Below are 25763 nucleotides of genomic sequence, written 5' to 3'. Positions count from 1 at the left end.
AGCCATGTTAAGGGTGCACCAAAGCTCCCTCATTTGCATACAAAATAAATCTGTCTTTTTTGTGCCAACTAAAATACTTGAAGCTATACAATTGTGATTTTATAGGGGCTAAGCCCCCTACATAACTGTAAGTGGTTAGTCTCCTTTTGTGGGTCGCAGACTCCCCTTAAATCATGTCTGGCGGAATTACTGGAAGTGCAGCTACAGGGAGAAGATGAGGTTTAATTCTTTCGGAGCCATTCGCTTGCAGTCATTGGGACCGTGGCGGGAGCTGTTATGGTCACTGTTTGCTATACTGGGGAGGTGGCTGTAATGCTTCCCCGGTACTTTGGTGACCGTCTTCTGTGCACGCACACTCAGAGCAGGCTGCCAATGAATGCTCTTTTGTACCATCCTGGGTCGAATGATGGAGGAAAAAAAACCTTTTTCAATGTCAAAAAGATGTGATTGAATTGTTCTACAATAAAGCATCAATTTGCCCACTTACACGCAAGAAACATAGAAATGAAACTTGATGTGGTCCAGCTTACTGACCGTTACTCACCACATGCCAAATACTATACGATTGCTAGGAAAACTCGTTATTGGTGGCAGCCGGAGCAGAGTCCTACAAACTTCCTTGGCAGGCACCTGGCAACATCCTGGGCGCCTCGTGATATTATTACGCCATGGGAGGCTCATAAGCGCCCAGCACCTGACAACATCGTGGGTGTCTCATATTATTACACCATGGGAGGCTCATAAGCGCCCAGCACCTGACAACATCCTGAGTGTCTCGTGATATTATTACACCGTGGGAGGCTCATAAGCACCTAGCAGCATCCAGGGTGCCTCGTGATATTATTACACCATGGGAGGCTCATAAGTGCCCAGCACCTGACAACATGCTGGGTGTCTCGTGATATTATTACACCATGGGAGGCTCATAAGCGCCCAGCACCTGACAACATCCTGGTTGTCTCGTGATATTATTACACCATGGGAGGCTCATAAGCGCCCAGCACCTGACAACATCCTGGGTGTGTCGTGATATTATTACACCGTGGGAGGCTCATAAGCACCTAGCAGCATCCAGGGTACCTCGTGATATTATTACGCCATGGGAGGCTCATAAGCGCCCAGCACCTGACAACATCCTGGTTGTCTCATGATATTATTACACCATGGGAGGCTCATAAGCGCCCAGCACCTGACAACATCCTGGGTGTGTCGTGATATTATTACACCGTGGGAGGCTCATAAGCACCTAGCAGCATCCAGGGTGCCTCGTGATATTATTACGCCATGGGAGGCTCATAAGCGCCCGGCACCTGACAACATCGTGGGTGTCTCATATTATTACACCATGGGAGGCTCATAAGCGCCCAGCACCTGACAACATCGTGGGTGTCTCATATTATTACACCATGGGAGGCTCATAAGCGCCCAGCACCTGACAACATCGTGGGTGTCTCATATTATTACACCATGGGAGGCTCATAAGCGCCCAGCACCTGACAACATCCTGGTTGTCCCGTGATATTATTACACCATGGGAGGCTCATAAGCGCCCAGCACCTGACAACATCCTGGTTGTCCCGTGATATTATTACACCATGGGAGGCTCATAAGCGCCCAGCACCTGACAACATCCTGGGTGTCTCGTGATATTATTACACCGTGCGAGGCTCATAAGCACCTAGCAGCATCCAGGGTGCCTCGTGATGATATTACGCCATGGGAGGCTCATAAGTGCCCAGCACCTGACAACATGCTGGGTGTCTCGTGATGTTATGATGCCGTGGGAGGCTGATGTGCCTGCCAAAGAAATGGCGGCTACCATGTACTGACTGATGTAGACGCTGGGCCAGTGTTCTACAAATTGTATTGCTCACCTCTACTAAGTTCGCTTTAATTTGATCACTTTTTATATATCCTAAACAAAATTTGGGATTTTTTTGTGCCCTCCACTTTAAAGTCAGCAGAGGCCTCGCGATTCTTTTTTCATTCTGAAATGAAAACAAAAAAGAAGCATTTTTTTTAATGAGCATGGATTTAAAGAAAATGACATGGTATTTCTGTGCTTTTCAGTACGAAGAAGAATTTACAATTCGCCAAGAGACCCAGTCCCAATTGCAGAAAAATGAAGAAAAAATCAATGAACTTCAAGCGGAATTACAGGCTTTTAAATCCCAGGTAATGGACCATGTTAAATGAAACTATTGAATACAAGAACATGACTGTAGAAGCAAATTCCACTTAATACCTTTCAAACAAGAGTAGGATTTCAGATTTCTTAACACCCGCCTGGAATTGTTTACTATCAATTTTCTTATTCATAGGTGCCACTTTAATGTTCAAAAAGTATTAGTGAGAGTCATTAATTAGCCATGTGTGATCTTAAATTGATCTCTTTTTTTTGCTAAATCTTTTGTTAATTAAGCGCGCTTCATTCAGGGTTTGCGCGGTGTCACATTTGTTGTAAGTAATTAACCACAGAGGGTACAGACTCTTCAGCTTGTGGACTTGGCATTCATCACTGATCTTTGTCTCGGCACAGGAAATTATTCCTCCCGTAATCTATTTTGTTGAACCTTTGGCTTTTGGTAACCTGCCGTGAAAGATAACCTGCCATGCAGAAAAGAATATTTTCTGATAATTTTTCAATTTCGTAAAGTAAACAGATGAAAACATGACAAAAGCGTGCGATTTTTCGATGTAGGCATGTAATTTGGCTGTTTGACAAGTCTTATGTTTAGAGGAAGAAAAATAAATTTAGATAGTCTAGTCCTTTCTCCTGTTTGCATTGTCTTCCTCTTTTACGAGAAGAATACTCAAGAAAGCAAGAGAAGTTTGAGTAAAAATGATAATGGGTTTCTCTGCGTAGCTTGACCTGCTGAGAGGGGATTGAAAACATGGAGTGTATAAAATGATGGAGTGAAACCTGAAGAGGTGAATTTCTAGTACATTTGTATTATTCATTTATGGTTTGTTGTGCGCGGGTCTAATATCAAGAAATACGCCGATGCTCTGGATAGCCCGAGGCCGTCCTTACAGCAGCTACTTACTGAGCTGGCAGGCGATCACAACAGGCAGCATTGCCTGGGACGGATTTGTGAAAATTTTAGAGTTATGGCATGTTTAATGCATCCCTGGTGGGTTATTTAGAATGGACGGTTCTAAATAAGCCACAGCCTTCTCTCATGGAAAGTGTGTGCGCTACCCAGTGCAAACATTCCGGCTAAACGCAGACACTATGGGACTTTCAATCAGCTTGAAACTTGAGAGACACATTGTTGTAAATCTAACTCCAGACATCTAGAGAAATTCTTATACTGAAGGAGTGCGGACAACGATTAGTTGTCTGAATCACTGACCTTGCAGAAGCACGGACTGGTTATGGTCGTCTGTGCTGTGTATGTATATGGATAGGTAGACTGTGTCCTACTCCATCTCCTGAGCCTCGTTATTTAGATCTCCGGTGGTAGTAAATCACATTACACCCTACAGAGCAATCTTACTGTATTCAACAGTGTCCCCAACTCCAGTCCTCAACAGATCAGGTCTCCAGGATCTCCTTATTGCCAACAAGATAATTGAATCACCTGTGCAATGCTAAGGAAATCCTGAAAACGACCTGTTGGTGGGTCTTGGGGACTGGAGTTAGGCAAGACCTGAATATAGGAATGCATGAGTCTTAAGCCCCCGTCTCACATAGCGAGATCGCTGTTGCGTCACCGATTTTGGGACGCAACAGATCTCGTCGGCGATCTCGCTACGTGTGACACATAGCGGCGATCGGGCCCCTGCTGTGATGTCGCTGATCGTGCTCGAATGTCCTGGGCCATTTTTTGATTGCTGGTGTCCCGCTAGCAAGCATGCTTCGCTGTGTTTGACAGGGACAACGACGAGCGACCTCAATACTACAGGTCTGAGAGACAGGGTCCCAACGACCGTTATATCGTTCCGTACCGTTGCTGCGTTGCTGTTGAGATCCGACTGTTTGACATCTCACCAGTAACCTCATAGCGACGCACCAGTGATCCCTACAGGTTGCATCGTTGTCGGGATCGCTGGTTCGTCGCCAAGTGTGACGGTACCCTTAGCTGGACACGGTCTCCTATTGCACCGATAGGAGCAGAGCAGACCATGGCCTGACAAAATCTGCCATCTAAGAAGGAAATGATGATTGAGCTCACTCCAGCTGAAGTAGTAATTGGAATGTGACTGAGCAGAGCCAGTTGTCTCTCTGTCTGTTTTAGTCAATACTTGTACTGTATCTCTTAGTTATGGGTTTTCCTATAGTCTGTTTTGTGCCTACCCCTGTGTTACTCCTTGTAGTAATATATGAATATATTGATGGTTGAGGGTTACCATTCCCATAAAGCACCCATTGAAGAGTCACATAATGTAGGTAGACCGTTCCAATAAGAAGCCATGCCATATAACCATTCACATGTAAACTGCCATGGAATAAATGGCGCTATAAAAATGTATAATAATAATATATCATTACCCAGTGGGGTATTAGTCTTGCTATGCACCATCGCAAGAAATGTATTCCAGTCCGTGGACTGGAGTACATTTCTGTCTAATTTCTGCCACTTTTATGGTGGAAATGATGACAACAGAGTCTTGCCGCCACGGCTACGCTCTTTCCCGGCTAAGCTCCAATAACTTTTCAAATAATTTCTGGAGTTGATCTGGACTGGTGTAAAAATGCTTAAAGCTATGGTTACATGGTCAGTATTAGATCAGTATGTTACATCATTATCTGTATGCCAAAACCAGGAGTGGGTGATAAATGCAGAAGTGGTGACGTGTCTCTATCATACATTTCCTCTCATTGCTCAACTCCTGGTTTTGGCTTACAGATACTGATGTAAAATACTGACCAAATGCTGATGGTACTATACTGACCAAATACTGAGCGTGTGAATGTGGCCTAAAAGTCACAACATTTTTACATTAATGTTTTGTAATATTTAAAATTGTATTACTCCAGAATAATTCTAGTGGAAACTACTTGATGAATTGGGGCCATAGTATTTCCAAATGTTGAGAACCAGCTAAGGACCTGTTTCCCCTGTCGACCTCAAGTAACCCGTACGAGCTATGATTTAAGCATTTTCTGTGGGATTGTTCCCATACGTCCTGCGCATCCATTGTTGTGCTGAACCCCTCAAAGAGCGGATTATAAAAGCATGCATGTTAGTTAGCATCTTCTGTGTTATAACCTGGCTCCATTATTTTGGTTTAAAAGGTACGGTAGTAAAAAAAAAAAAAAAAAAGCTGAATGATATCTAAGGCAGCTGTAATATCTTTTGAGGCATAATAAAACTGATCCCAGAGAAATTGGATCCCAGAGTCATGGAGGTTTTTCTGGTATGAATATGAGTATCACTGTTCAGAAGGTTCCGGTCCTGTCACTCACCTGCCTTAGAACAAGGTCTGATCATATTTGTGTTAGAAATTTCCATCTCGAATGCGGAGAGATGTCTACTTGGGTGCAGACTACAAACCCTTGCAGGCATATTCCCCAGTGATACTGCTGTCCCTTCTTACGATGTATGTGGGGTGTAGATGAAGGCTGGTGTGACTAGAGGCAAAGCTTGTTGCCTGTAAACATGCAGACACATATCCTCGACATAAGACCTGTATAAACCAAGAAGATTGGCAAAAAAGCAATAACCGCCAAGTATAACCAGCCTTCTCTACTGCTCACAGCCTCGTAGCCCTATCCATTAAAATAATAGTTTGTATTTTGCAGCAATAGACTGCACGTAAATGGGAAAAATACTCGATAGATGACATTTTAAAAAGTATTTCTATATTTTCCGTGCATTTGTACTTTATCCACCTTAAAATTTGTATTCTCAATTTTTCCCTGTTACTTAAAACTTTAATTCTTACTGTTGCTTTCTTTTCTAGTGTGGCATGTCTAATGATGAAATAAATGCGCTAAAAGCATCTGGGAAATGGTCACAACCAGAAGACCCCAAAGCTCTGCCACCACCGCCTGGAGCAGCGTTTGGATCTGTGCCACCCCCTCCGCCCCCACCGCCCCCACCGCCTCCACCGCCTCCTATGGGTGGAGGACCTCCTGGGGCGCCACCGTTACCTGGGTTTTTTGCAGGGCAGCATTCCCCTCCTGCAAAGTCTCTTCCTTTTGGCTTAAAACCGAAAAAAGAGTTCAAACCAGAAATGGGGATGAAGAGGCTAAATTGGCAAAAAGTATTATTTTTATTTATCTATTTACAGTACTATTCAATGTATTTGATTATCTTATTTCCCCATGGCAGATAAGTTAATATTTTTCCAAAATGCTGATTTTCTTTATTATTCATTTATAAATACTAAAGGAAGGTCCGTGTGGATTCAATAGCCTTGTTATGTCTTAGGAAGTGAAATTACGTATGCTCTCAAGTGCCGTCTTTTGCATGAGTAGAATAATGATCACATGACTTGACAACCCTTAGGAGTCCAAGGACACAGTCACCTATTGTTTCGCTGCTCAGATAAACCTCTCTGCCTATTACTTCTGTAGCACTTCATAACTTAGTCCTCAATATTATCACACGGCGGCACATGTCTTTGAAATGAAATATTGTGCTGTGATTGTTTGTAGGAAGAGAGACTGGAATGTTAATTCAGTATTGCCAATTTACTGAATTCTTTTGCCTTTTAGATTCTTTAGAAATATCAGTTTTCACTTTAGTTATTATTTATTGGAAAATGGCTCTCTCCATATTCAATTATTTTGTGCGCTATTGTTACTCTTTTAAAATGTGTCCATAAGTAACATGGCCTTGTTGGATAGATGTATTCTCCTTTAGGAAGCCATGTATGACAAGGTTAAGTAGTACTCTGATCTGCTGCTTTTAGACTGGGCTTCGAGGAACACACGTTACAATGTGTAAATACCAAGAATGTCAGAACTGAAGATTCCTTTAGTAAATGTGTTACTTCTTGGTTATTGTGATTATCTATTAGTACCAATTATAGTTCCTCTTCTATATCATTTATATCTTGTTAGAATAGAATAACTTAGTTATTCTATTAACTCATTAAAAGTCAAAGATGTTAAAGGTGGCATGTGAGAATGTATCCCCTTATGACAGTGGTAATGGTCTATTATTTGGACACAAGACATAGCTTTCTAAAAGTAAAAATTTTGCAAACCTTGAAAGACGGCCCACTGTACCTGCTAACCACTTAAGACTATTATATACAGTACCTGTCAGAAGTTGAAACACCAGTTTGTGGAATGATTTTCCTTGTTCTTACTGGAATATGCACATTTTAGATTCAGACTGAAGGTAGCAAAACTATGATGGAACAAATATAACAACAAGGAGTGAATAAACGTGAAACAAACCCAAAAAATACTCTCCGTTTTACTCCAGTGACCGCATTAACACACGATTGGCTTACTCTAAAACAGCTTCATCAGGTAGTCCCCTGTAAAGGGTTCCAATGAACAGGTATGCCTTGTCAAGAGTTAATTTGTTGAGTCACCGGCCTTCAGAAAAGTTTTTACAACCATCAGATGTGTGTTGCGGACAGTGTTGGTACACAGTTCCATACAGTGCTGAGTTCTATTCCAAAACTTTTCTAAGCTAGAGTTTAGCAAGAACAATCCAAGTAATAAAAAATGACAGTTCATTATCTTAAGACTAAAGATGGACGAACCCAAACTGTAAATTTCGGCGTCCGTACCGATACGCACAAATTCTGGCACTTTACCCGGCTCTTCCCACTTGCCTTATATCGGTGGCAAGTGGGGTTCATATCACCTGTGTATTGTCAGGTGCCATCAAGCCCACGGCTTAGTAAAGGAGAGGCGTCTATAAGACACCCATCCATTTTTAATCTTCTAGTATGTGGTGTTTAAAAACACAGCAAGAATAAAGACTTTTATTAGAAATAACAGAAAACACACTTTTTTATTTAAAAATAACAAACACAGTTATAGTCACCTAACGCCCATTCCATTGAAACCCTTGTCTCCTGTAATAGAACAAAAATAACAAACAACAATATCCGTCGTTCTGTCCCACGCTGTAATCCATGTCTGGGGTTAAACAGTTTTCAACTTGGACGGTGTCAAGATGCAACCGTCCAACCTGAGAACCACTGGGGAATGAGCTGCTGTAAGCTCAGCCTCAGTGACTAGCGGTGACTTCATCAAGGTGTCTGCCAGTCACTAAGGCTGCGTTCCCAGCCGGGCTGAACTGCGGTGACCAAGTGAGATCCCCGCTAGCACATTGAGAAATAGTCTTACGGTGCAGAGGTGAGTTCAACGCAGTTCAAATTCACTGCAGTGGAATTCTCTCGGTGAACTCGCCTCTGTACCTTGAGATTTTTTCTCACTGTGTTAGTGGAGATCTCACCAAGGTCACCGCAGTTCATTGACCTGGCTGGGAACGCAGCCTCAGAGGCCTGCGGTAACCTCGATGACGCCACCGTAAGTCATTGATGCTGCACTCGCTGCAGCTCATTCACCAGTGCTTCTCAGCCTGGACGGTCGCATCTTGGCACCATGCAGGTTGAAAACTATTAATCCCCAGACATGGATTACGGTGTGGGACAGATCAACGGGACAGGTGAGGAATATTGTTTTTTTTATTACAGAAGACGAGGGCTTCTGTGGAATGAGCTTTGGATGAGTATAACTTTGTTATTTTTAAATAAAAAAGTGTTTCATTTTATTTTACATATTTCAAATACTTTATTCTGGCTGTGCCTGTATTTACCATATAACTATAGGATTATGGATTTCATTTTTTGCAGGAAAGTGTTGGAGTGAGAGAAAATGCAGGAGTGCTATCTAAGCGCAATTAAAGATGTATAAAACTAGATATGTAGGTGATAGACTATATATGTGCTGGAAGTGTAGTGCAGTAGGCACAACACTATAATACATTTAGCACATGAATGGGATCCTCAGTTGTGGTATGGTGCCCATCCGTAATGCGTGGAGCTGTGCCGGTATTGGCGTGGCCACAAGTCCAAGTAGTAGCATATGGATAAAAATTCCCTAGGTGCTTCCGTTTAAAGGGTTATTTCCAGTGTGTGGTCCAGTCTGGTCTCTGACTGAATAACCAAACTGGTGGCAACACTTTGTGAATAAACCAAACGTTTTGGAAAAGCAAAGGTTACAAGTAACAAAAAACAACCGTAAACAAAAAACACTATGTCCTTTAAAAGGATTGATAAAAATGACAAGTGTCATACAAAAGTGGGAACATGTAGCGTGGGTACACAACTGCTCACAAACTGCCTTCATCAAGATTCAAACTTCAAATGGAAGTGCCTCCAGAATTTTTATCCATAAACTATAGGATTAGTAATGGATAGTTGTCTTATAGACGCCTCTCCATTACTAATCCATGAGCTTGATGTCACCAGAAAATACAAAGCTGACATCAACCCCACAAATATATACCCCAATTGTCTCCGCTACAGGGCAAGTGGGGAGAGCCGGGCAAAGCGCCACAATTGGCGCATCTAATAGATGCGCTTTTTCTGGGCAGCTGCGAACTGCAAGTTTTTGGCTGGTGGGGCCGATATCTATGGCCCCTTACCAGCCTGAGATTACCAGCCCCCAACTGTCTGTTTTAGCTTGGCTGGTTGTCAAAAATGGGGGGGACCCTATACCATGTTTTTAAATTTTTTATTTATATAATTAAAAAACACCTTTATTCTTGATAACCACCAATGCGGAAGCTGACAGCTGAGGATTGCAGTCCTCATCTATGAGTTTTTCCTGGCTGGTTATCAAAAGTACAGGGGAACCCACACATTTTTCTTTATTATTATTAACAGCACACAGGCGATGGCTGATCAATACTCATATCAGCTGCTCCTGCTCTCACCATTATTAGCGGCAGCAAGCATTGGCTGATGGGAGCAGTTGTCCCATCAGCCAACACCAGTGATTGGAGGTAAACTTTATACCTCCGATCACAGCTGCGCATTCACGCTGTCTTTAGCATGGCTTCCACTGCATTCTCTAATCACATGCAATCTCAGCAGGTTTGTACTTATACTCATTTATGTTGCAACACGACAGTGACCCTAAACACACTGCTATGCACTGTAAGGGCTGTGTGACCAACACGGATGAGGGATGGATTGCTGGGTCAGATGGCATGTCGTGCACAATCACCTGACCTCAAGCCAAGAATCACGGTTTGTGATGAGTAAGAGCGCAGAGGGAAGGCAAAGCAGCCACCATGTGCTCAACGCCACTGTTAACTTCATTAACCCCTTTACGACATTCGGCGTGATAGTAGGCCGATGTCGGACTCCTCCTGTTTGGTGTGCGATCCGGTGCTGAGCCTGCACCTTTCTGGGCACATGACAACTGATCTGTACAGCTGACATGTGCCCTCAACAGCTGCTGGTGGAATCACAATCCAATTAAAAACATAGTAGCCAAACAGGATCAGGTTCCTTACCATTAGAGCCACCAGACTATAGAATGCTCTAGCTCAAGGGGCAGTAACAGGAGATGGAATATCTGCATTTATAGTAGGGCTGAATGATTTTCTCACATCCACACACCCACCGCTCCGTCTCACAGATGGGGCTACCACTGGGGCAAGAGTACTGAAAATGTGCTGTCTAGGTTCCTATTTGAGCTTTATACCGTTCTCCTTATCTTCCTTACACCATAGAAAGAGATGGCGTTCTGAAAAATAGCGGATATCTTTCTGATTTGGCATCACTATACCATAAATTATGTTGTAGATTGCAAGAATTTAACCCCGTCCTGCTTCTTCTCTGCAGGGGGACAGATGATTGGCCTCACTGAGCGAGTGCACGCTTTCACATGTCTCTTTGCATTTTTATTCCGCGCACATTTTTCCCTTTTAACTAACAGCCTTTTATCAGCTCTGCCTTAAGCAGATTAGAATTTTTCTTTGACAACAGACATTTGTCATAAGCAATGTTGTTTTAAAAAGTCAAAAGTCTACTAGCTGAGGAAATCACTAAGTACAGAAGATTGTTCGAATATTACCGGGGATGACATGGCATATAAATAATGGGAGGGGGTTAATAAACCAATTTATTATTTGATAACACATATTTTAAAAAAAATAAAGGTTAATGTAGAATTAAGATAACATTTATACCTTCTTCCTTACTGTCCTTCCCTTACATTTTTCAGATTCGACCAAATGAAATGACAGAGAATTGTTTCTGGGTGAATGCAAAGGAGGACAAATTTGAAGATAAGGATTTATTCAATCAACTAGAGAATACCTTCTCATGTCAAAGAAAAGGTAACAAGAAATACCACTTATGCCATTCTGCGCAATGTATGTACGATCTTCTGGAAGTCCCACTGGTGTACTATCTGCCTAGGTGCTGACCCAGTCTGATTCTGGGATTGAGTCATCCAAATCCTTTCATTTCTTGCTGAATTGCTGTCCTAGATTCTTCCACTATCTTGTGTCATACAGGCAGAATGTTGCCGTAGTTATAGAGAAACAACCTAGCATGTCAAAGTTGAGATAAGTTGGGTGAATATATTATAGAGGAGTTGATATCGGCGATGTTGAAATTAGTGGGCTTCTTACTGTAGTAGTTATCTCAGAGGTAAGCGTTTGCTACAAAGACCCACCCCTGATTAGCAGCTTTCTGCCAATACACAATAATAGGCGAAAGATGTCGGTGTTGTGAGTGGGGTTCTAAAGAACTTGCCATTGAGAGTACTAGCAGAGCTGCAGTAAATGGTTACTTTATTAAAACTACAGCAAGGAGCCCAGTAAGTGATATATCACTGGAATCTTGATCTCTATTTCTATTTTTTTTTTGCTATCAGGTTGGAAAATATAAACCTGGTGCTAGATTTTCCCAACTTAAGACCTATTAGTATGTGTTATGTTGAGTCCCTGTGTATGGAACGGGCTCAGTAGCTGAGCCTGCACCATACCAGGCAGATGGTGATACTAATAACTAACAGCAATTTGCCAGTAAATACAGCGGCCAGGTGATGCTCAGATTATTTTAATTTAACTACTCAATTCTTAACCGTGGCATTTAAACAACAAAACAACATGATTGCAGTTGACCCCCTTGGTCATCAGCTACCCACGACACAATCATAGTTTGTGCTGGCAGCCAGAAGTCTACTAAAGGTCCCTGACACCACCATTTTCGAACTCCTGTGAATCTCATATTGCAGATGGACTTCATAGGAGAGCGTCTTTAACTATAGTGTGTAATTGTGCTAATGATCTGCATCGTTGACTTAAAAAAAAAAATTACGAGAAGTATAAAAAAAAATAATCGCCCCCTTTTTGTACCCTTTAAAAATAAAGAAAAAATGCATATGTGGTAATACTTATATCATTGAAAATTAGATCTATCAAGATATAAAATTAATTAACCCGACAGGAAAAAATAAAGAAAAAAAAAAATGTTGCAACAGTGAATAAAAATGTAATATGAAGCAATCAAATCATCGTTTATATCCCAAAATCGACAAATACTTTATCTCACACAACAAAAAACAAGGCCTCATTCAGCTCCATCAGCGTGAAAATGAAAATGTTAAAGGTCTCGAAAAATGATGAGACAAGCAAAATATTTTTCTTAAGAATTTCAAAAATTTTTTTTTTACCAAAAAAGAAAAAAAAGCTTTTCAGTTTTGGTATTGCCATGTTTGCACTGACCTGAAGTGTCATGTTCCTCGGTAATTTTTACAGCACAATCACCTCTGTAAAGAAAATTCCAAAAAACTGTTGCAATTGCAGATTGTTTCGTACACTTTAGCGTTTGGATTTTTTTTCCTTTTTTCCAGTACATAGAATGGTAAAATGAATGGTGATATTCAAAGCTACAACTCTTCCCTCGAAAGATAAGCCCGCATTAAGGCTGTATCAACGGAAAATAAAGTTTGCATGACTCCTGGAAGATGGGTAGGAAAAAACGAAAGCAGTAAAGGGGCTACCTAGGGCCGGTCGGCTCTCCTGACATGCCTGTTGTAGTGAATACAAGGATCTCTTACAACTCTACATTGTGATGTTCCTCTGTTAGCTCTCGGAGTATCGCCATTCCTTTCCCAACGAGGTGCCAGATTGGCAATGTCAGCCCTGAGGGTGATTAGTGTCTTCAACACAAGCAGTAATGCCTTGCTGTCAATTGAATTTTTAGGAGGAAGAAAGGATAAGAAAATAAAATGCTGCTTAATCTGCATGAGGCATATACGGTAGTTCCTTAGTAAGACAGGCAGAAGCGATAAGTTCTCTAGACATGAAGTGTGACCAAAAGCTGTAGTTGGATCTGTGTTCTGTACCTGAGTTCCATCTTACTACATAAAACTTAACTTCATAGCTGCAAACAGGTACACAAAGAACTAGGTCTTGGTGGGGTTTTTCTCTTGTACCCTTTTTGATCAGTTTTCTAGCATTCACTTGTAAACCCCTCCTTCCTAATTAATTACAATTCCTGATTTATGTAGTGTTCTGTTAGTATGGGCCACTGTTCTGATGCTTCCGCTGTCACTTTCCGCTATTGATTGATGGATTTTTTTGTTTTACATTTTGCTCAGCAAACTCCTTGGCAATTACACAGATTGACATGTTCATGCTAGAGAGCGAAGTGTAACACAATCCAGAATGAATAGTTCTTTTTTTAATAGAATTTGTGGACACTCGTTTGGCCTGACTGTTGATGGGCAAGAACTTCCCTGGATCTTGGAAAAATTTCATTTTTTTACTAATTAGTAGTGATGAGCGAATGTGTTCGGATGAGGTCCTCTTGAGTTAACCGAGTGACTTCGGCGTGCTCGAAAAATACAGTGCCTTGCGAAAGTATTCGGCTCCCTGGAACTTTTCAACCTTTTCCCACATATGCTTCAAACATAAAGATACCACATGTTAATTTTTGGTGAAGAATCAACAACAAGTGGAGCACAATTGTGAAGATGAATGAAATTTATTGGTTATTTAAAATTTTTGTGGAAACCCAAAAGCTGAAAAGTGGGGTGTGCAATATATATTATTCAGCCCCTTTACTTTCAGTTTAGCAAACTCACTCCAGAAATTCATTGTGGATCTCTGAATGATCCACTGTTGTCCTAAATGACTAATGATGATAAATATAATCCACCTGTGTGTACTCAAGTCTCCGTTTAAATGCACCTGCTCTGTGATAGTCTCAGGGTTCTGTTTGAAGCACAGAGAGCATCATGAAAACCAAAGAACACAACAGGCAGGTCCGTGATACTGTTGTGTAGAAGTTTAAAGCCGGATTTGGATACAAAATCATTTCCAAAACTTTGAACATCCCAAGGAGCACTGTGCAAGCGATCATATTGAAATGGAAGGAGTATTATACCACTGCAAATCTACCAAGACCTGGCCGTCCCTCTAAACTTTCATTTCAAACAAGGAGAAGACTGATCAGAGATGCAGCCAAGAGGCCCATGATCACTCTGAACTGCAGAGATCTACAGCTGAGGTGGGGCAGTCTGTCCATAGGACAACAATAAGTCGTACACTGCACAAATCTGGCCTTTATGGAAGAGTGGCAAGAAGAAAGCCATTTCTAAAAGATATCCATTAAAAGTGTCGTTTAAAGTTTGCAACAAGCCACCTGAGAGAGACACCAAATATGTGGAAGAAGGTGCTCTGGTCAGATGAAACCAAAATCGAACTTTTTGGCAACAATTCCAAACAATATGTTTGGCGTAAAGGCAACACAGCTCATCACCCTGAACACACCATCCCCACTGTCAAACATGGTGGTGGCAGCATCATGGTTTGGACCTGCTTTTCTTCAGCAGGGACAGGGAAGATGGTTAAAATTGATGGGAAGATGGATGGAGCCAAATACAGGACCATTCTTGAAGAAATCCTGTAGGAGTCTGCAAAACACCTGAGATTGGTATGGAGATTTGTCTTCCAACAAGACAATGATCCCAAACATAAAGCAAAATCTACAATGGAATGGTTCACAAATAAACGTATCCAGGTGTTAGAATGGCCAAGTCAAAGTCCAGACCTGAATCCAATTGAGAATCTGTGGAAAGAGCTGAAAACTGCTGTTCACAAACGATCTCCATCAAACCTCACTGAGCTCGAGCTGTTTGCTAAGGAAGAATGGGCAAGAATTTCGGTTTCTCGATGTACAAAACTGATAGAGACATACCCCAAGCGACTTGCAGCTGTAATCGCAGCAAAAGGTGGCGCAACAAAGTATTAAGTTAAAGGGGACTAATAATATTGCACGCCCGACTGTTCAGTATTTGACTTTCCACAAAAATGTAAAATAACCAATACATTTCGTTCAACTTCACAATTGTATCCCACTTTGTTAAATATACTGATTCTTGTATATTTATTTATTTAGGACTTGTTACCAGATGTGATTCTGTAAAGGAAATGTCATGATCCCAGTGCGGGTTTTTGAGCTGCACACCGGGGGTTAATGTCTGGAGCTCTGTGCAGGTTTTGACCTGCACACTTGGGGTTAATGATTGTGGCCTCTTTCTGGTTCTGGGAGAGCTTCATAAACCCCTGGGTAGCTTCAATCCCTGCCAGTTATACTTTTGCCATTGGCCGAGTGTGCTGACCCCCGTGTGCCTGTTTGTTGCTATAGCTTGTTTATATGGTTCTGACCCGATTCTGTTTCCCGTTGTGACTTTTCCTGTTGATTTTGTACTGCGTTATTATCTGTGTATGACTCATTGCGTGACCTGACTACTCTCTGCTCGCCCCTCTTGTACCTTGCAACTATCTGTGTATGACTCATTGCATGTGACCTGACTACTCTCTGCTCGCCCCCTTTGGTACCCTACAGTTATCTCTGTGTGTGACTCGTTGGCTACGTCCTGACTATTCTCACTGTCTATGCCCCTTGGTAACTTTGTCTCGCAGTTACTCTGCTAGGAATTGTCTTGCAGCTCCTAGCTCTGTGGAGTTTAGGCCACGCCCCCAGCAGTCACGTGCTTCAGGTCCTGCAGCTCTGAAGTACGCATCTATTCGGTTGCTGCCCGCTCCACAGGTAGCTTTGAGCACTGTTCGCTTTACTCAGGACACGTGCACTGGCTCAGTGAGCAAGTTCAGTGCGGTGTCTCTGACAGGAAATTTCACAAAGTTTCTTAAAAAAAAAAATGTGGTTTATTTGGATTGCCCACCAAAAAAGATTATTACAGAAAAACATAAAAATAGGTGAAATGATTATAAAGAGATTGTCCATTTGTTCATAGCAAAGCTTGTATCCTCCTTTCCTGGAATTCTGAATGGAAAAGACCTCTGTCTCTGTCATAGGCTTCTCTTGAAGTCACACGTGGTGATTAAGTTACATACCAGCTGTGCATTCAACGTAGTGTCAGAGTAAGATGTCTCCTCGAGTGTCTGATGGTAGTGAAGAAGAGAGCGACCCCCACCACATCCTGCAGGCAAAGGATTATATACGTCTCTCAGAGCACGTGGTCTCTATATATGGGGTTGACATTTACCATGAGCTAAAATTACAGAAATAATATATGTAGTGTCAGCGAAAGGCAATGCTTTCAGTACAGAACGGAGTGTAATAAGAAATATAAATTAATGATATTTAACAAACTTGTTGATTCTTCAAAAAAATTTACATTTGGTATCTATGTTTGAAGGATGATATGTGGGAAAAGGTTGAAAAGTTCCAGGGAGCCGAATTCTTTCGCAAGGCACTGTATGTTTGAGTTCCAGCTGCTCCATGTCTGTTTGTTAGGCAATCCCTTCATGTGTTGCATCTGTCGAACAGCCGCAAGACATGCAGCGGCAGGAACTTGAGCATGTTTTTCGAGCACTACAAATTGTTGGGGGAGTGATTAAAGGGCAATCTGGTGTAGGGAGCTGCGACTAGAGCAGCTCCTTATACAAATACAAGAACAAATATGATGTCCAAGGGTAGGGTAGGGTTTCTGATAATAAGAGTCACTATGGCTCTTTGATAAAGTACCCAACTGCAGCTTCGTCAGTGGTAGTACACAGTTTTGGAGGCTGTTCTTTATAAATGTACAAAAAAACTTAATTGAGTTTATCAATCAGTAATGTGTGTGTGTGTGTGTAATGACCACATTAAAATACTTACTGGTCACCATTTTCATCGCTCTTCTGTTCCTTCTCCTGCATCATGACACGCAGTTCTCTCTTGCCAGCGCCCACCCTTTGCTCTCATTCTTTACTTAACGTATTTCTATGATCACCTCATTCTGATGCAGAGTAACTTACATTGAGAAGTGACCTCTGGTCTGCACAGGACACTATATGAGCCCGCTGGTCATAACTGCAGTCAAGTGATGCAGTAGGGGATTGTGCTGGAAACCACAGTAAACGGCGACCAGTGAGTATTTTAATGCGTGCACTAGACACACATTGATTGGTAACAGTGAGGGTGTCACGCTGGTAACTCGCACACTCTCTCAGCACCATCCCACTCACTTTGGTCACCGCTCTGCTTCCCCTCATCTCAGGGCCTCTCCCCGAGTTTCTCTTGCAGTATTCCCCAGCTCTTCTCCATCTTCCTTCTGGCTATAGAGAGGTGCGGACAGTCTCTGCAGGAATTTAAATCTGTTGTGTCCTGCAGAGATGAACTTCCTTGCCCAATCCGCTGCTAGCAGGGGATTTGGTAAGCAGCTCCTCCTTCCACTCTTTGCGTGGACTTTGATTCTAGTCAGTAGTCTGTTCTAGCTTCCAGTAAAGTATGTGTTCCTGTTTTGTCTCAAGTTACCAACCCAGCTTGTTCACCTGTTCCATTTTCTCTCTCTGTTCCTGACCTTGGCTTTGTATCTTGAACCTGTGCCGCATGCTCTGACCTCAGACTGTCTAAGTATCTGCCTGTGCCCTCTTTACCTCCGATACCTGTCTTGACCCGTTAGTCAGCTGCTGCAGGTCCAGACACTGCCTTGGAGTGGCACATGGTGGCTACCTGGCTGCCCAAGCCTAACATCAGCATCCGAGACTCTAGCGAAGACCAAGTAGCAACTTTGTTGTGCCTCTCCAGGGTAAGCCTGGCCAGTGGCACGAGTCCTCACCCTCCGTTGTCACAGTGGGGAATAAAACAACAACACTGTAGTGCTCCTTTAAGGGTCCTTTCACACTGTGCTTTGTCTTGCGTTCAGAGGGAGTCTACTACGTCTGAGTGGCCGTCTCTTAATAGGCGCATACGTCCGAAAATTATGCACGACAGAGCACACATTCATTCTGTCGGCACCATTATAGTCAACAGCCCCGTTGAAACATATGCCCTATTCCCGTTCTGTGGGTGGTTCGGATGTAATCCCTGGTGGGACCACTGAACGTAGGTCAAAGTGCAGTGTGTAAGGGCCCTAATACAAAGTAGCCAAAATATTTTTTTTTTTGTGTAATGATATATAGGCGGCCGCCTCTATACATTTGTACTACCCTGACAAAGCTGCAGTTGGAGGGTGATACTTGTAGGGCACTTTATCACTTTTATTGTGGTTTTAGTCATTTCTAGACTGAAGTCTTCTCATATTTTTGGACATACATGGCATGCACACGTTTGGTATATTTGTCTTTTTTGATGCATGTCGTCATAGGGAGAGATGTGCAGAGTGGCGCGATCACTAACACATATCCAGTTGCTGTCATATTTCATGTGCTTCATTAGGCCTCATTCAGATCTGTTTTTCACATATATGTTTTGTCCATGTTTTTTTCTAAAACGTAGCCATCATAGAGTATGGGCAAGTTCACATGTCCTGGATGTCCACAAAAGAGTAATGTAACATCTGTTCGTGTAGGATCCAAGTCACGGACCAAACTCCCAAAATGAATGGGTCCGTGAAGAAAGTGCTACATTATCCTAGCTTCCGAAACAGCCAGACTTAGGCCTGTTTCACACTTCCGTTTTTGACCATCAGTCAAAATCCGCCGTTTTGCAAAAAAAACAGATCCGCCATTTTTTTGGCGGATCCGTTTTTCCCCCATTGATGTGCATTACTGGCGGATCTTGACGGATGGCCATCCGTTGGATCCGTTTTTTTGCGGATCCGTCAATCTTTTTGCGTCCGCCGACATGCCCGGACGGACCATGTAACGTTTTTTTTTTGCTACAGGATCCGCATTTTATAGTGCGCATGCCTGGAAATTTAACCCTGAAATCATTTCTGGCGGACAGAAAAAATTCTCTCTCTCTCTCTCTCTCTCTCTCTCTCTCCTGCGGTTCCTTTAAAATTCTTCATTCATCGGATCCGTAAAAAAAAACGGTCCGGTGGCATCAGTTATAGCAACGGATCCGCTTTCCGCCATTTTGGCGGATTTTAACTGACACAAAAAAACTGAAGTGTGAAACAGCCAGACTAATGGGCAAGTGTAAGGTTTAGCTGCTTTTTCTTGCAGAATCATTTTGAAGGGGTTTTGAATATCTCCCAGATGTGACTATGTTGCGTCTTTGCATTGCAGTATGTTTCCACGTTAATAACCCTTGGATCTTGCATTTAGGGGACTCATTTTCAGATGCACAGCGGCAGATCTGTCATTTTCCCTTTTTTCCCTGTAGATGCTGAAGCACAGCGACAGATTATTGTGGTTTTTGTTTGCTTTATAGAAATGTCACAAGATGTCACTCTTGTTCCTGCTGCCAGAATGGAAACTTTTCCCTCTCTCGTGTCATGAGCAATTTCTATGTACTGTGTTTTCTCTCTTTACTTCATCCTCTTAAGTAGTTGGGTGGCACAGTGACACACGTGTTGACCTTAGATCAGTCATTGTGAGATATTGCATTCTTCCCCCTTTATTGAGAAGCAGCAGCCAGCATTGCCATGGCCGGACCATTTATTACAGAGAAAATGGAATTTAATAAATTTAGAATTCACTTTGAAAATTAATTAGAAGTGCTTGTTCTCTGAGCATGGGAATATTAAAATGTAGTCCTCATGAATATACTCGCCATTATCGGGGCTGCCGGTCGCAGAGCTGCAGCTTTATTTCGTAATATCTCCGGTCTATTAAAGAAAGCAGATCCTGCTCATATATATCCTGTCCTGCTATACAGCGCCATCTTCCCAGCCATTATGAATTCTATCTAGGTGGTGACATTTACATGCTTTATGGAGATTATAGCGATAGGTATGCTTCTGAACACCACGGCTCACCATCCTGAACAGAAAACTTATGCAAAAACACTCATTTTTTTTCTTAAAATGTGTCCCCTAAACCCAGTAGAAAACTTAAAGGGAATCTGCCATCAGGTTTTTGCTATATAGACTGAGAGCAGCAAGATGTTGGGGCAGAGAACCTGATTCCAGTGATGTCACTTACTGGACTGCTTGGTGCAGTTTTGATAGAATCCCTGGTTTCTCTGTTGCAGATGTATCAGTGGTCCAAATGCTGAGCTTTGTATAACTCCACCTGTACCCCAACTCAGGGCTGTGGAGTCTGTAAGCCAAGCCTCTGACTCCTGACCCCATAGCCCTGATTCATCTCCCTTAAAAGCCGGGATCCTTAGATCAGGAACAGAACAGAAATTTTTAGGACATTTTATAACTTTCCCAAATTCTTAAGAAAACATTCATAGCACATCCTGTATTGTTCTAATGTACCCAATGTATTATATTTTAGGAGTCGGCGTTGGTCTAGTTTATACCGACTGCACCAAAATGGACTCCAACTGCACAGCCCTGCCGTGACTGGCAGCTTGCTGTGTACACTGTGCATTATCTGCAAGCTGCCAATCAGTGGTGGGGGCGGGGTTACACAGGTTAGCTTGACTAGCCTGCATGTGAGACCTAGTCCTGCAATGATAATCAACTGCTGATAAAACACTGATTATATTGTAACTATAGCACACAGCCTAATAAGTGACACATTCTTTGAATCAGGGTCTCTAGTCCTACTTTAAGCTGCTCTCAGAATATGAAAAAAATTGTAGTCAGCTCACCTGTCCTGCAGTATTCTCCTATGTTCACTGCTCACACAGAAAGGGTTGAGCAGCCAGTCTTGAAGCAAACGAAGGGTAAATTGAATCCAGCGAGCTGTAGTATCCACTTTAAATATAGCTTTTAATGAGCCATTTAAAAAACAAGAACAATGAGGAAGACAGTCGAAAAGCTTTGGCTATAACGCTGCATAATGTGTATACTGCTGTAATGTGCTGCATTTTTAATTTTTTTTGTGGAACACCATTGTATTTAATTGTTCCTGATTTTTAAATGGCTCATTAAAAGCTATATTTAAAGTGGATACTACGGCTCGCTGGATTCAATTTACCCTTCGTTTGCTCTCAGAATATGTGCCAATAACTTGCTGACTGACTCATTTTGGGCTTATGTAAAGGGAATCTATTATATCGTTTAACCAGAGATTGGTTGGTTCAGGTAACTTCCAAACTGAAGATCGCTGGTAAAGGCCCAATGCCAAGAGGTGCTGGCAATTGCAGCATCAAGATGTGAAAAAGCCATAATGCCGCACCCCGAGATTTATGTAATCTTTTATTCCCTGGATTATTTTTTTCAGTGTCTTTATTCTGATGGATCTAGGAGCACTACAAGTACCCATCTGACTTTATGCACCTGTAATAAAATTTAATTGAAGAGAAACAGCGTTTTTGTTGCTTTTCCACAAGAAAAAGTCAGATAATTTGTCAGAAAAATGCAGCAAGTATAGCACATAAAAATGTATGTTTTATCATCCTCTGCCTCATTGATCTCAATGGCTGAAAAGCTAAAGGAAACAATGAAATAAGTAACATTCTGCATCTTTCAAAAAACATCACAAGTCAAAAATGCGGCTTGTGAAAGACAACTTAGAAATCTTATCTATTCTGTGCAATTGTATAATGCGATGTTTTTGTTTTGTTCTTGCTTTAAAAAGCCAATATGGAAAAAAGGGAAACAAAAATGCTGTGTATGAACAAGACCATACACAAATTTCTTTGTAATTGATATCTGTTTAATCAAAACGTGAAAGCACGCTGTAACGGTGCCTGCCCTCTACACCAGAAGGCCCCGATTTTTCTGACCTTGAGAGCCACATTGAGCTATGAAAGAGGGTCGCCAGCCACATCCAGCTCCTGTCCCACTGACCCAGAGCCCCCAATTACCAGTGTAATGACATCCAAAGTTTTTCCACTCAAGTGATATCAAGGCAGTATACCAAGCTCCAGGGTTTCCTATGTTACCCCCATTCAGATCTGCACTTCTGTACAAGGCTAAACACAAGTTGCCATCTAGAGATCTATTCTTAATAGCTGTTGGGTACACCTGGAGCTAATGCACCATGCAGGCAGATAGCCGCGAGCCACGCATCACGGGCCCACGAGCCACAGGTTGGGGATCCCTGCTGTATACACACAAGGAACGCTTATCCCATCTTATTAAACATATATGAGCATTAACACTGTATGTATAACGCATGAACCCGCCGGTTCCAGCTCAGAAACCAGCAAATCCTCACAGCGCACAGTGCCTGTGCTTGGTGGGGGGTGGGATTCATGCACACGTAACATCTTTATCATTCCAAAGATCATTGCTCAAATTTATGTATGCCTATTCAAAAGTCTGGCCCAATTTTTTCACCACTTCTTTAAAAGATGCAAATTATTGTGCCATTTTTGGTCTGCAGACCCTAAGGTAAAAACAAAATGAGCAAATACCCTGTAGCAAGTAAATAAATAGTAATAGTACATGGAAATAACATGGGGTACATAGTTAACATTGTTTTTATAAAAAAAAATATATATATAAAGCCATCCCACCATGACAAGGTGTACCCCAATCGGGACGGTCACTAACTCTTGTAGTTCATCTTACTATGTGTCAACAGATGTAAAAAGTAAATAAGGGCAGAGTAGTACCTGGGTCCCGACTGTTCAGACACCTGCCCGTGGAAAGCTAAATGGGAGCCACACCCGTTTGTAGGTTTTGGTTTAGTTTTTTCCTACTTTGTATAAAAAGAGGTATGGCTCCCCTTTTTTTTGGGGCGTTTAGTTTGTTTGTATCGTCTTCCACGGGCGGGTGTCTGAACAGGCGAGCCCAGGGCCTACTCTGCCCTTAACAATTTTTCTTCTGCTGAATCATAGTAAGGTGAACTACAAAATTTAGGTACTGTCCCGGCTGGGGTACACCTTGTCGTGGTGGGATGGCTTTTGTTTCTTTGATCAAAACAATGTTAACTAAGTACCCAACGTTATTTACATGTACTATTATTATGTATTTACTTACTACTTGTTTGCTCATTTTATTTTAGATTTTGCTTGTAAAATGTGCACAGTGTGAATTCACACCTATGCATTGCACCAACATGTGCTCTGGCTTAAATTCTTTCAGCTTCTCATTTTTGGTGTGCTTCTTAATTTTCAACTTTTCACCTCCTTGAAAACTGGCAGAAATGACTCTATAAAAATCCCCTATAGTGCTAGCGATGCCAACTTCTGTCTTGCCGATACGTTCCCACCATCAGAATACTACCGTCATAGACAACGCTGTGTTCCCGAGTCCTGAGACTAGTACATCAAGCAGTACATAACTTGTGGGAAAATGAAGGGCTTTATGGGTTTCTTCTTGTGTTTGATGCACAGCATCATAGATTCTCACATCATATTTCTTCATTAAACCGTAGTAATGACAAGGCCTAGACAAACAAGTATCTTCTGCTGGTAATTTAAGGCATCTCTCATGTTGATCATGTACGACCACAGTATTTTTAGATCATTTTCAACACCAAACCCAGAAAATAAATCTGTTTTCATGGATTGTAGTTTTATAGGCTTAAATGTTAATTTGCCCATTGTGAGGAAATTGCCTCTGTGAAATTGTTAATGAGACCAAGATCAAACCGTAAATTCTTGTGGAATGTATTAAATAATTTGCCTCGAATGGAAACTGTAAAATAGCGATAGAGAATATATAGAAAGATGATTTTCAAATAGTTTAATCTGGTCTTTGCACTGGCTCAATCTAATTCAATGAGAGAGTGAAGAAATCCCTGATATAATTACAAGTGAGGCTCTCTATTTTTGTTATATAAATGAGCCTGTGGGTAATTGTATTTCTGCTAATGGAATATTTGAGAATATTGTCTCTGTGTATGGTGCTCTAATTAACATCGGAGGGCTGTGATGATGTCTTTTGTCTTTTCGGGTTGATCTTTTAACTTTATCTGCATGCATTTTTATTATTAAACACAGGAACGCAGTAATAATGAGCGCTGTGTGACCATATCCGGAAGATATTTTACATTTTTTGGCAAAATAGATCAATTCGTGCTCAACTCCTCAGACGGCGGCCTCATGCACACAGTCAGATTTGGGATTTGTATAGATCTATCGAAAAAATGTGCCGCAAGCCGTTATGATATGCCGCATTTCAGTTCTGCCCTCAATGTAGCGAATTCAGTGTGGGTTGAAGGAAACTCAGCGGGCCTCATTTATGAAAAGCATCAGAAAGAAAATTGAAAAAAAAAAAATGATACTTTTGATAAGTCTTTCTCATTGCATAAAACTGAACTGAACACCAAAATGAACTCGTACAGGTGCATGATGACTAATGTTGGATACTGTTTGTAAAAGTCTTCATAAGTAACTTTTGTAACTGCTTGCCGACCACCCATAGATGTTAATCATCTGGGTGGTCCCACTCCAATTCTGCAGCATCATTGCATAGGAGGGTTTGCAGTTGTGTAGCTGCAGAAACTGGGATCCCATTGTCAGAGACTGCTAAAATCTCCATTGAGGTAGCACAGACGTTTTCTAAACTGTCTGTGCTTTCTCTATCGCTGTATACCATGATCGCTGTGTAAAGAGGGGGAGCCAGAGCCGATGGGTCATAGTAGGCACAGACAGTTCTGCTCCATTTCCCCTGTAACTGGAGCTGATATACTAGACCCAAGTACAAGGGAAATAAGATGAAAATAAGTGTTTCAATATGTGAGCTCCATTCTAAGAAAAAAAAATAAATAGAATCCTGTATTAGATTATGGAGGGTTAAATAAATAATAATAATTAAAAAAAAAAAAAAAAGCGGTAATAAAAATAAATTGCCATAAATTGCCACTATCAATCCAACTCGCTGTTACTAGTCTCACCCCCATAAAAAGTATTCAATGTATAAAAATATTTGTTACAGAACAGGTAACAAGTTTTTATATTTTAAGTTTAGTGGTCCCAATATCAGTTTAAAAAAAAGGAAAAAAGTGAAACCTATAAATGAAGTCTGTGTATCATGAAACATCCAAGCGAGAAAACGTTTTACAGTTCTTTTAAACCGCATGAATGAAGAAAAAAAATGTGTGCCTGGTCAGCAGCGGGAAAAATGATCCAGGCTTACACTGGTTAAACAAATGAGCTTTTTTATGACTACAGTTGAAATCAGAATTATTCACCCCAAATTGTAAAATGTACAAACTTTCTGCTGTTTGCAATAAATGAATAAAACAAGAACAATTGGAATAGCACAACACAACTGAAATAACAAGTGGTGTCTCCAAATGCAACACAAAATGTCACTCTTAATTACTACTGCAGTCTTAATTATTCATCCTCCTCGTTCTGTCGAATGTATCTCTAGGAACATTCATTACCTTTTTCTATCCCTTTCATTGTGCCAGACAGTAATTTCTTTAAACTTTTTGTACCCATCTCGTGACTACCCAGGGATATTAGTGAGGCCCCTCTGCATTGGCAGTGGGCTAAGATTCCTCAGGAATATGGTAGGAAGCTGATGTCTTTCTATGCTTCAGGTCATAGTCACAGAGTGCTAAAGATGCTTGTCATGAAGGGGATGAATAATTCTGAGACTGCAGGAACGGGTAATAGAGGCATTT

The 25763-nt window shown here is 41.6% G+C and overlaps 1 protein-coding gene across 1 annotated transcript in view; it reads left to right on the top strand.

Moving 5' to 3' along the window:
• DIAPH3 (diaphanous related formin 3) overlaps positions 1–25763 on the top strand; it is an 811800-nt gene that overhangs the window by 355178 nt on the left and 430859 nt on the right. The window contains exons 15-17 of the mRNA XM_073580354.1: positions 2071–2175; positions 5911–6213; positions 11156–11270. Of these exons, the coding sequence (XP_073436455.1) occupies positions 2071–2175; positions 5911–6213; positions 11156–11270 (523 nt within the window). The remainder of the gene's footprint in view (positions 1–2070; positions 2176–5910; positions 6214–11155; positions 11271–25763) is intronic.

Source organism: Dendrobates tinctorius, unplaced genomic scaffold (genome assembly GCF_039654945.1).
Source record: "Dendrobates tinctorius isolate UK_male_01 unplaced genomic scaffold, ASM3965494v1 ptg000064l, whole genome shotgun sequence".
Taxonomy (NCBI): domain Eukaryota; kingdom Metazoa; phylum Chordata; class Amphibia; order Anura; family Dendrobatidae; genus Dendrobates; species Dendrobates tinctorius.
This window is presented reverse-complemented; position numbering and strand designations above follow the sequence as displayed.